This window comes from Bubalus kerabau, chromosome 14, assembly GCF_029407905.1.
Source record: "Bubalus kerabau isolate K-KA32 ecotype Philippines breed swamp buffalo chromosome 14, PCC_UOA_SB_1v2, whole genome shotgun sequence".
NCBI lineage: Eukaryota > Metazoa > Chordata > Mammalia > Artiodactyla > Bovidae > Bubalus > Bubalus kerabau.
In genome coordinates, this window is record NC_073637.1 from 68,232,194 (window position 1) to 68,244,822 (window position 12,629).

Consider the following 12,629-nt stretch of genomic DNA (forward strand, 5'->3'; position numbering starts at 1 on the left):
AAGATGCCTAAGGAGAAAAGCCCCACTTCTTTTCTAAATGTGATCATGTTTGTATGCAGTGTCTGGAGCTGCCACCACGAATAGGCACAAGGCCAATACCTCAGGGATGGCAGAGCAGAAAGATGGAGGTGACAACGTGGTAGAACCGCACAGAGCCACCCTCCCGCTGGAGATAACAGATGGTCATTGCTTAAGCCACTTTTACTTGGATATTCTGTTTCTCGTACCCCAAACCATCTCAACCGAAAGGAACATTAATAAAGTCCCGGCACAAAGTAATATAACGTTATAGGAAATATTAAAAATAGACACTGTTCCCTTCAGATACTTAATGGAAATAAATGAGCCTCGAAATTGGAAATAGTTAGCTACCATATTAACTGTTCACTGAATATTTTGAGTGCTGAAGCAGGAAACGACAACTTCAGAGATGTCCCGTTCTTCTTCTATCTGAAATTATTTTTTTTCTCTTTTTATTCTCTCATTTGCACATTTCCCTAAGGAACATTGAAAACCTTCTCCTAGTTCCCTGCTAAGTAGCAATTCTCTCTTCTTGTAGGTCTATCTTTGACAAAGTCAGGGCAGTCAAAGTACCTTATATAAGAAGACTCAGCATTGTGCCAATGAAAGAGTCGCAAGTTCCAGGGTAACAATAGAGAATCATGGAGTTCCCAAGGCCAGAGGGACCTAACATCACATGTAGTAACTCAGTATTATTTGAATACAGATAAAACCAGAACATCTGGTTAGAGTTCCTTAAGCCCATTACAAATTATCTCCCAACCTAAATTGTTACACGCAATGGCTGGCAACTTTCCAGCAAGTCCTTCTGGTTCCATCGGAGGGAAGCCCCTCCAGTGCCAGATACGCACCAGGGTCTTCCAGCTACCACTGGAGAGTCCTTCTTTCCTTCTAGGAAATTTGATACGGTTCAGTCAAGTGTTGGCCCTGAGATGTAATCTCTCCAATATTTATTGTCCTGTTGCTTACAACATTTGCTGGGAACTCCTGAATTTTCCATATGTAAACAGTTTTTAAAATATAAGTGAGAAACACTGCATCTGAGATAGAGAGCTGGATTGCCAGCTACTGAAGAAGGTGGCTGCTTTGGGTTCGCCATCAAAGGTCTGTTTAGTCAAAGCTATGGTTTTTCCAGTAGTCATGAATGGATGTGAGAATTGGACTATAAAGAAAGCTGAGCGCCAAAGAATTGATGTTTTTGAACTGTGGTGTTGGAGAAGATTCTTGAGAGTCCCTTGGACAGCAAGGAGATCAACCAGTCAATCCTAACGGAAATCAGTCCTGAATATTCACTGGAAGGATTGATGCTGAAGCTGAAACTCCAATACTTTGACCACCTGATGCGAAGAACTGACTCATTGGAAAAGACCCAGATGCTGGAAAGATTGAAGGCAGGAGAAGGGGACGACAGAGGATGAGATGGCTGGATGGCATCACCGACTCAATGGACATGAGTCTGAATAAACTCTGGGAGTTGGTGATGGACAGGGAGGCCTGGCTGCTGCGGTCCACGGGGTCGCAAAGAGTCGGACACGACTGAGCGACTGTACTGCACTGAATGTCTCCTTTCACTCCTGTTCACTTTAGTTTTAAGTGTTGACTCGGCGCCCCTGGGGTTGGAAGCGTTTTGGCCTTGAGCGCATCCCGACCCCGCGCGCAGAAGGGCCCGTCGTGGGGCATCTGCGCGCCCAGGCCGGGCCACGCGGAGCTGCGGGCCGAGCCGAGACGCCCTGGGAGGCCGCAGTGCGGGAAGGCCCCTGGGGCACCTGGCACCGCGCGGGGGCGGGAACCAGGTGGCCCGGGCGCGCCCGCTTTGCCCGGACACCGAGCAGGAAGTGGCTCCGGCGCGGCCCGGGCGCGGCCTCCGCAGGGCGCGCCTCCTCCGCGGCGCCTGGCGGGTGCGGCCGGAGCCAGAGTCCCAGCGAGCGGGCAGCGAGTGCTCATGGCGGCGCCGGCGCCGGGGGAGCCCGGGGCCGCCGCCTCGGCCGTCCTGGACGAGCTGGCTCGGAACTTCACGTATGGGGCGCAGGGCGCCGGCAATGGCTCCCTGTCGGGCGCGTGGTACCGCCGGAACCAGGTAAGGTCCGGCCGCCCCGCCGCCCGGGGGGGACCGGGTTGGGGCCGCCCTCCGGCCGACGGTCCCCAGGACACCGGGCTGCCCACGTGGGCAGAGCTGACACGCAGTTTCCACACGTGGACCTCACTGCCCGGCGTTCGGGAGAGCGGGGAAGTCCGGGGCAGCCTCCCCGGGGAGTGGGTCACACAGGCCGGCGGTTCTGGGCCTCTGTGTCCCCAGACATCCCGCCTCTCCAGCCTCTTCTCCCAGATGGACTCTAAGGCGTGTGGGGGCAACCCTCCTCCACCCGTATTCGCCCCCAGGATCATTTTACAGTTAAAAACATGAGCGACACTGTTTCTCAGAATCAGAGAACTGGTTCAAGGCCACCAGATAGCACCTCCGTGCAGATGCTCTGAGCGTGACTGTATGTGTGTGTGTGTCCCCCGTGTATCAGCTCAGCTCCTTCCATTTCCGCACAAGGAACACTGACATTCTCAGATTGCAGTTGCCAGACTCTCTCCTTGCTCACCGGCCCTGTGGGAAAACGTCGTCAGCCTCAACAACGCCCATGAACGCTGGAAACACACATTTAACAAGATCAAAGGGGATTGGAGCTGCCCATTTATTTCAGGCTTGGTTTAAGAGCAGGAGGGGGGAAAAAAGCCCTTCCTCTAGCCACATTTATATTCTTTCAAGAACGAGCAAGTGATCTTGATATGGTGGATTCCAGGCTCCCTTCTGTTTTCATAATGTGTTACTTTGTTCTTGTTCTTTAACAAATCAATAGGTCTTTTTACTTTACAACAGTGTAATTATAAAATATCTGTTGTTGGTCTAAATCAGGGGCTTTAACCACTAATCAAACACCTGGAAGCCTTTATGTTTGCCAAGTGTTTTGAATGTTAGTTTCTGAAATGTTAGAATTTTGTTTTCAAAAATTTAGCTCAGAAGATAACTTACTTATATAAGGACAAAATAAACGTGTCCACCTTATTAGTTTTCAGCAGAGGAGAAAATGTCACTTTGAGTGTGTTTTACCACAAAACATACTAAAACAGGAAAAGTGAGAGGGCACTGAGCCTATTAGATTCCATTTCTCCTTCCTTCTACCAAGAAGAGTTACAAAGACTGCTTTTCATGGGGAGTTCTTTGAGCATATCTGTTATACTATGCTTATGCTAGCTTATGTTATAAAGCATATTATAATATGCTAATGCTAGAAACAGTCCCAAGAAAAGTCGGCTGATTTTTTTTTTTTGTCTTTTTGGTAAAGGAATTAAAGAGTTAGTAAATGTGACCTGAGATGGCACCATCCAAAACAGGAGAAAACATTGTTTGCAGAGCGGAAACCTCTGTAGACATTAGTTTTCTTTAATGGTTCCTGGAATTCAAGATTGTCTTGGCTCTCTGACACCAGACATAGCTTATCATGTGACGTAAATGTGAAAACTTAACTTTATGTTTGCAAGGCTTAACTTGCCTTTGACAGCATAGGTTTGTACAGGTTAGAAAGAGTGTATCAGGAATATGCTAATTGAAACTACTCAGTTGACACCTGAACCGTAGCTAGTTTGAGGTAAGACTGTATCAACTTTTCCCATTATTATGCAGATTTAGACTATCTTATAAGATTGTGGGATTTTAACTTTTCATTGATTGTATTTGTTTTTAAGCAAAAGTAAAACTTGATTTTTAAAAATTCATTCAGCATTTTATTGAGTGCCTCTTGTGCTGAGCAGGCCAGTAGAAATAAAATGGAATCTAATTTTTCTTTTCTTTTTGGACATTAACTGATTATGTACTGTGCTTAAGTCGCTCAGTCGTGTCCAACTCTTTGTGACCCCATAGACTGTAGCCATGGGGATTCTCCAGGCAAGAATACTGGAGTGGGTTGTCATGCCCTCCTCCAGAGGATCTTCCCAACCCAGGGATTGAACCCAGGTCTCCCATATTGCAGGTGGATTCTTTACTATCTAAGCCAGGAGGGAAGCCCTAACTGATTATAGATAGCTGCAAATGGGAGTGGCTTCAAGAAAACGAAATAAGGGATATAAGTTTAGGACTTCCACACTCAAAGTTAACCATGGTTATTGGATGGTGGTTTAGTCGCTAAGTCATGTCCGACTCTGGCAACCCCATGTGCTATAGCCCACCAAGCTCCTCCCTCCATGGGATTTCCCAGGCAAAAATACTGGAGTGGGTTGCCATTTCCTTCTCCGGGGGATCTTCCCGACCCAGGGATCAAACTCCGGTCTCCTGCATTGCAAACAGTACTCCTGCATGCAGATTCTTTACTGAGTGAGCCACCAGGGAAGCCCTTGATTACTGGATAGCCAGAGTTTAAATTTTATCACTACTGAAATATTTGGACAGTGTCTGTTCAGTGATAGCTCAGCTCTCTGTTTTTTTAAGAGATAACCATCAGATCTGATAAATTAACCTTACTCACAGAAAAAGAGCAACTTCCCTGAAACACATTTCAGGTGACAGATGAATATTTAACAGTGCCTTCTTAGAATCAGTGACATCTAAGGCAAAGATGTGAATGGTTTTAGAGGAAGAAATCTCCAAACAAGTAATAAGTAGGAGTTCAGAGGGGAAAGTGTTCTAGGCAATCAGGGAAGCAAGGCTTTTGCCCAATCTGCATCACTTAGGCATCTGCCTATACAAGTATAAATGCAATTAAGTTCTGCAAAGGTATTTTCTTTATGTTTGATCCACAAGTTTTCAGTATAAAAAGATAATGCTTCTAAGATGATTATTGAACTCCCCACTTTGTATAAAGCACTGTGGAATATTCAACACAGTCTTTAGACGCAAACTCTTCCTTCCTTCTTGTTATTAGATGCTTGGGGAAACGAGCTATGTAGGTAACTAAAGCAAGGCAGTATGTTTTAAGTGTCATGTGAGGGATATAAAGTCCTTTGGGAATTCAGAACAAGGTGGGTTTTAGCAGGGGCCATCAGGGATGTTTTCCAGAGAGGTGCTATTTGAGCTGGACACTTCAAGACAGAGTTTCATTAATACGAGTGCACAGATGGAAGGCACTGCAAGAAAGGAGAAAGTCTGCAGACCAAGGAGCAGCCCACATGGTCTGGACAGGTGCCCTTCTGAACGTTTTTGTACATAGAGTAGAAGTCAGTGGCCATTCTGGTTGCAGTGGAAAACTGACAGTGACAGGAAAGTGGAAGTACAGTTTCAGGTCTTAGATATCAACATGAGTTGCCTTGAAGGACAACGGGTTAAGATGTCTGGACTCTAACTAGTAGACAGTGGGGAGCCATTGAAGTTTTTTTTGTGAACAGAGAGTGAAGCAATCAAAGCAAATGCTGCTGCTGCTGCTGCTGCTAGGTCGCTTCAGACGTGTCTGACTCTGTGTGATCCCATAGATGGCAGCCCCATCAGGCTCCTCTGTCCCTGGAATTCTCCAGGCAAGAATACTGGAGTGGGTTGCCATTTCCTTCTCCCAAAGCAAATGAAAGACATTTGAATTAAGGTTAGCAGTGTGAAGGAGCCTCAAACAGGCCAACTGTGGACTGAATCCAGCCTGTAGATGTGTCTTGTGTCAAACTGCACAGAGGTTTAAAAATGTTTAATACATTGCCAACATTTAAATTATGAGTATGTAAGGTTTCAAATTTCCATGATCTTTTTAAACATCAGAAGTGCTAGCAACTTGGCCCTCTTCCCCACATGATAACTGTGAGGGGGAGTTCACAGCGCAGAACATCTGTGCTCCCCACTTGGGCTGCCCCCCTGCTGTCTTCTCTTTTACCTACTGACCCCTGTAGGCATTTAATTTGCAACAAGCGTCAGAGGCTGTTGTCTAGTTTCTGCTGTCAGCTAGCTCAGTGCATGTAGGCAGGTCACACTGGGCTTCAGTTTTCCTTGCTGGTAAACTTATGCTTAGAAGGAAAGACCCACAGTCTTTTTCATGTTATCTGGTTGAATAAATAAGTGCTAATCCAGCAAGGCTGTAGAGGGAATGGACAGGAAAGAATGAACGTGGGAAATATTGTAAAGGAGGGGTTTCGTGGCTTTTCTTTAAGTTTATGCACGTTGCTAAATATCTAAATTCGAAAAGATACTGTCAGAAAGGTTTCTTCTGCATAGGGTGAAATGCAGAATTCAGATTTAATGTCCTTTGTTTGAACTTTTGATTTTCAATGGCTTGAATTTTTAAAGTCAACATATTTAAAGGAAAATTGATACATCTTGGCAGGGAAGAGGGGAATGGAAGAGACTGACATTTGTTATGCATTTGCTATGTGACACTTTATAGCTATTATCTCATTCGAGCCCCCAACAACCTTGTAAGATATGTATTATCCTCACTGTTCATGTAAGGAAATTTGTGTTAAATCACTTGCCCCCAGATCTTACAGCAAGTAAGATCTAAACCTAACTGCAGAGCTATTTTTATTCCATGCCTGAAGGCCATTGCTTAGAAACTAAAGCTTGAAAAGAATGTGGTAAGGGAAAATGAATATGGCTTGTCTCACTGGACTAAAGAAAAATCACACTGTGTTTTATAGTGCCCTTTTATTGATTTTGCTTTGCTACCATTTATCTCTTTTCTGCTGGTCACTGCATCTGATTGCCTCTTAGAGACAGAAAAGTGTCAAAACTTACAAATAACCAAAGGACGAGGTGGAGGTTACTGGTCCTTTCCATTTCATTCCCAAGAAAAGCCTCTTTTTAAATTTTGTTTATACTTATTGACCTTTTTTTTTTTTTTAAAGCCTTCCTTATATAGCCAATGTGGCATTTCCCCTTTACCAGGTTTTCTTCAAGATGTATGTACAATATAAGGCAGCAAAAAGGAGGAAGGAAGAAATCAATTACCTCCAAGCAACTGTATCAAAGCTTTTGTAACCATTATCATCATTGTAGTCACCCCATGGTCCTTAATTGAGGAACAGATTCTTAATGCTGTCGTGAATTTGTCACACCACATGTTTGTATTTAAATCTACCTGTCATTCCCACTCTTTGTGACCCCACAGGCTGTAGCCCACCAGGTTCCTCTGCCCACGGGATTCTCCAGGCAAGAATGCTGAAGTGGGTTGCCATTTCCTCCTCCAGAGGATTTTCCCAGCCCAGGGACTGAACCCGTATCTCCTGCTTCTCCTGCATTGCAGGCGAATTCTCTACCACTGAGCCACCAGGGAAGCCAATTCCTACTAACTAGTTATAAAGTTGCATTCATGCAGTCAGCTAAGTTCAGGCTGTGGGAAACTTCACCAGTTTACAGGTTTATGTGGCTCAGCTTCTTCGCAAATCACTTTTACGGGGGAAAGAAGGGGGAGAGCAAGGATAGAGATTCTCCTTGCAGATTAAAATACAACTAGAAGAGATATTCGGAGAAGGCAATGACACCCCACTCCAGTACTCTTGCCTGGAAAATCCCATGGATGGAGGAGCCTGGTAGGCTGCCGTCCATGGGGTCGCTAAGAGTCGGACACGACTGAGTGACTTCACTTTCACTTTTCACTTTCATGCATTGGAGAAGGAAATGGCAACCCACTCCAGTGTTCTTGCCTGGAGAATCCCAGGGACGGGGGAGCCTGATGGGCTGCCGTCTATGGGGTCACACAAAGTCGGACACGACTGAAGTGACTTAGCAGCAGAAGAGATATTAGACAAAACAGACAGTCTCCCTTCACAGTGTTCAGGGATGCACACTTCTGTGGTGAAACCGTAAGGAAAAGGAAGGAAGTGATTGCCACGAAGTCAGACTAGGGTGTTCTTGGGCAACGGGAGAGGCTGTGATGGGATGAAGCAAAGGGAGGGCTTTGGGTGGGCACCCAGTTTCTGTTTTGTGATCTGGATGCTGTTATAAGAGTGTTTGCCTTATAATAATTCATTTTAGTAATTTGTTTGTCTATATCATTTTCTTTGCAGTTGCCTGTAATTACTATATTCTACAGTTTAAAAATGTTTAAAAATATTATCAATGCTATGACTGTTCAACTTGCTTGTTTTACCCAGATAGTGTGGGAAATGGTACGCTGTATTCATTTTGTTTGCTTAGGAGAATTATTTAAACAATTTCTTTTTAAAGTGTTGGTGATTGTTCAAATTGGCATTTGAGAGTTTACTATGGAAAAGATGACTTTCCCCTAAGCTATCCATTTTGTTCTAGGATAGGGTGTTTTAAAAAGCTTGGCCTCTTTACTAGATGTGTTGGCAATTTTCTTAATTTCTCCAAATCTTGACTTCTCTATCAAAATGGTAATAGCAATAACACTAATAACACTATATACCTTATAGGGTTGATGTAGGAATAAAATAAGATAATGTATATCAAATAGTTAGTGCCAGACACATAGAAAGCACAGAATAAACACTAGCTAGGGACTTCCCTGGTAGTCCAGTGGCTAAAACTCCTTGCTCCTAAGGCCCAAGTTCAATCCCTGGTCAGGGAACTAGATCTCACATGCCACAGCTCAAAGACAACTAAGACCTGGCCCAACCAATTAAAGGTAATCTGCAAAACTGTTTTTCAAAACTAGGCATTATTAGAAGTATTACAGTCAACCTATGTTACAGGAAGTATCATAAAATATACATTTCTAATGATTAGTCATTATTGAATTTCAGTCAGTTCGGTTGCTCAGTCGTGTCCAACTCTTTGCAGCCCCATGGACTCCAGCACACCAGGCTTCCCTGTCCATCACCAACTCGTGGAGCTCACTCAAACTCATGTCCATCGAGTCGGTGATGCCATCCAACCTTCTCATCCTCTGTCATACCCTTCTCCTCCTGCCTTCAATCTTTCCCAGCATCAGGGAAAGAGTCAGTTCTTTGCATTAGGTGGCCAAAGTACTGGAGTTTCAGCTTCAGCATCAGTCCTTCCAATGAATATTCAGCACTGATTCCTTTAGGATGGACTGGTTGGATCTCCTTGCAGTCCAAGGGACTCTCAAGAGTCTTCTCCAACACCACAGTTCAAAAGCATTAATTCTTCGGCGCTCAGCTTTCTTTATAGTCCAACTCTCACATCCATACATGACCACTGGAAAAACCATAGCTTTGACTAGATGGACCTTTGTTGACAAAGTAATGTCTCTCCTTTTTAATATGCTGTCTAGGTTAGTCATAGCTTTTCTTCCAAGTAGCAAGCGTCTTTTAATTTCATGACTGCAATCACCATCTGCAGTGATTTTGGAGCCCCCCAAAATAAAGTCTCACACTGTTTCCATTGTTTCTCCATCTATTTGTCATGAAGCGATGGGACTGGATGCCATCATCTTCATTTTTTGAATGTTGAGTCTTAAGCCAACTTTTTCACTCTCCTCTTTCACTTTCATCAAGAGGCTCTTTAGTTCTTTTTCACTTTCTGCCATAAGGGTGGTGTCACTTGCGTGTTTGAGGTTATTGATATTTCTCCCAGCAGTCTTAATTCCAGCTTGTGCTTCATCCAGCCCAGCGTTTCACATGATGTACTCTGCATGTAAGATACATAAGGAGGGTGACAATATACAGCCTTGACGGACTCCTTTCCTGATTTGGAACCAGTCTGTGGTTCTATGTCTGGTTCTAACTGTTGCTTCCTGACCTGCATACAAGTTTCTCAGGAGGCAGGTCAGGTGGTCTGGTATTCCCATCTCTGGAAGAATTTTCCACAGTTTGTTGTGATACACACACTTAAAGGCTTTGGAGTAGTCAATAAAGCAGAAGTAGGTGTTTTTCTGGAACTCTCTTGCTTTTTCAGTGATCCAACGGATGTTGGCAATTTGATCTCTGCTTCCTCCACCTTTTCTAAATCCAGCTTGAACATCTGGAAGTTCACAGTTCATGTACTGTTGAAGCCTGGCTTGGAGAATTTTGAGCATTTAACTCATTGCAAATGGAAATAAGAGAAATTCTGTCAGTTATTTGATGCAACTCTCTTTTCTTTAATCCAGAACCAACTATTTCTCTACCTCCACTGCCTTCCTTGCTCCATTTGGTGTTTGCCTCCCCTTCACTCTCCAGACATAGTCACATTACAGAGCACTTCTTGACCGCAGTAATTTCCTAGTTGGAACACTTGTCATCTAAGGCAAGTGTACTAAGGCAAGGATTCCCCCCATGTCTTCTGCCTCTTTCCAGACTTCTGGATTGGGGAAGGATGGAAGTGTGGCCCTGGGAACAGCTGACAGAATTTGGTGTCAGAAGTTTGATGACATCTCCAGATGCTGACGGTAGTTTAACCGACTAAGGACCAGCACCCCAGCTTGGGAAAGCTCATGCTGTGTCAGCGTTAAGACTTAAATGCTGTTTATTTTAGCTTGGGTGTTTTTGTTTGTTTGTTTTGGCTTGTTTTTTTCTCAAGGTCCAGTATTCCTCCACTCAGTTCACGCCTTTTATATTGCACTTTACATAAAGTCAGAGCTTTTCAGCACTCTGTCCTGGTCCACAGCCCAGAGGCTAGCAGGTAACACTCCACTTTCCCCTCCACCTAGTTCTCAGCATGTGCACACCTGTGCGTTTATTTCATCTTGTCACTTGGCCTGATGGTCACTCCCAGCGTGTTCTCCTGTCGTCTTTAGCACACGCCAGGAGATGCAGAGTAAACACAGGCTTGTGTAAACACAGGCTAGCTTATATTTAGTCATGAGGTCCACACCTCACCAAATATTGTGTTTGTCCTGGTGTGGCTCCTTCAGAGACCCACACTGGCCTTGGCGGGTTGTTCCAAGGTCTGCCAGCAGCCTCAACACCGTGGTTCCCTAAGCCACCCCCTCACCTTCTCAGCGCCTCTCAAATGGTTTCCCCCTTTCAGTGACCTGGGCCTGACCTCTGTGGCTTGCAACAGGGGTCCGTCTGTCTTCTGGCTTTGGCACTTCGCTTCCCGACCAAGAACGCTTTGTAAGTTAAGAGGCTTTGGTTGGCGAGTCCCAGGAAACCTAACTTTAACTGGCTTAAATAATAGAGGAAATTAATTAATTAGGAATAAAGAGGAAATTAAGAGGAAATTAATCAGTCTGGATGGCGTGGAAGGCCGGAAGAACTCCGGGTCCACACCAGCCTTGATCCACACCAGCCTTGATCCACAGGCTGCAGTCGCATGGCGAACGCAGGGTCTCCCTCTCCTCTTCCACTTCTGTTCCTCGGGGCTGTTGATCCCACTTTTTGCAGGCTCACCCCTGCAGCATTCATCCTCCCTTTTCATTTTCAGGAAGGAAAGCTTGACTTTCTCCACCAATGAAAATCCATTGCCTTTAGTATGACTAGACGAGGTTAGGTCCATGTCAACCAGTTGCCAAGGCCCAAAGAACATGAGCCCTTGGGAAGGGCTGGATGAAAAAGAGGTCCTGTAGCTAGGATGAGAGGTCCTACGTGGCCCTAACAGCAGTGACCACTGGGTAGGCTGGAGTCCTCCTCCTCTGGTTCACTGTCTTCTTGGGCAGCCACCTCTCCCCCCAGCTCATCAGAGACCTTCACTTTCTACATCCTGCCTCAGAGGAGCAGCCCCAGAAAAGTCACCCCAGTGTGGCCTGCCTTGTCGTTGTGGGTGAACCAGAGCAGTAATCTCCTTAAAAGCTTAGTTATAGGATCAGTTTCTGAAATATTTTTCTTAGCGTCAACTCTAAGCTGTGACTTATCTCTAAATTCTAGACTTACCACCCCCACTCATGCTCTCTCCCCCAAGAGGGACTTCTAGAAAAGCCTCTTGTCTTTCTGCGGACAGAAAAGTCAGAGCGTATCTGCTGGCAAAAGGAGTATCTTGGTCTTGCCTCTACCTGCTTAGTGATGTCTTTACCATCAACAACCACCTCTTCAGAAGGTAGGAGCCTCCTAAAAGTTTAGTGGATTTAGGTGAAATAGGTGTGTCATGTGAGTGCAACACTGTACGGAGTCCTAGAAGCCACGTCAGCATTGCTGATAATGTCATTCAAGGTTGAGGTCAGTCCTGTAAATTCTGGGAGGTCTTTATTTCCTCTTCAGCCTCTGGACTTGCAGGGCTCTGATTGTTCCGGGGCTATTTGGGAGACAGAGATACTCTGTTCCCTCATTACAGCCCACACTGAGTTTGATCAGCCAGTCAACAGTGACGGCCCAAATGCAGCCAACATTCCACTCAGTAAAAATCACAAGTAGAGAGCCCTTCTCAAGAGCGTTGGGCAGTGATACCAGAGAAATCGGAAACATGGACTCTGTCCTCAAACTGTAGCCATATATGGGGTGTGATATACGTAAATTAGATCACATATCCATTATCCAGGGCTTCCCTGGTAGCTCAGCTGGTAAAGAATCCACCTGTAATGTGGGAGACCCCAGTTCGATTCCTGGGTCAGAAAGATCCCCTGGAGGAGGGCATGGCAACCCACTCCAGTATTCTTGCCAGGAGAATCCCCATGGACAGAGGAGCCTGGTGGGCTGCAGTCCATGGGGTCACAAAGAGTTGGACGTGACTGGGCAACTAAGCGCAACACAGCACATACTTTATACGGGGGCTTCCCAGGTGGTATTAGTGGTAAAGAACCTGCCTGCCAATGCAGGAAACAGAGGCACAGGTTTGAGCCCTGGGCAGAAAGGTCCCCTGGAGGAGGGCGTGGCAA

General features: G+C 45.4%; 1 protein-coding gene across 2 annotated transcripts in view; it reads left to right on the forward strand.

Annotated features, from left to right (window-relative positions):
* Nucleotides 1–1,878: 1,878 nt before the first annotated feature.
* Nucleotides 1,879–12,629, forward strand: part of NIPAL2 (NIPA like domain containing 2) — a 90,445-nt gene continuing 79,694 nt past the window's right edge. The window contains exon 1 of one of the 2 annotated variants that reach the window (XM_055546587.1): nt 1,879–2,098. In XM_055546587.1, the coding sequence (XP_055402562.1) occupies nt 1,964–2,098 (135 nt within the window). In that variant the 5' untranslated portion in view covers nt 1,879–1,963. The remainder of the gene's footprint in view (nt 2,099–12,629) is intronic. The other variant, XM_055546586.1, reaches the window with a different exon arrangement.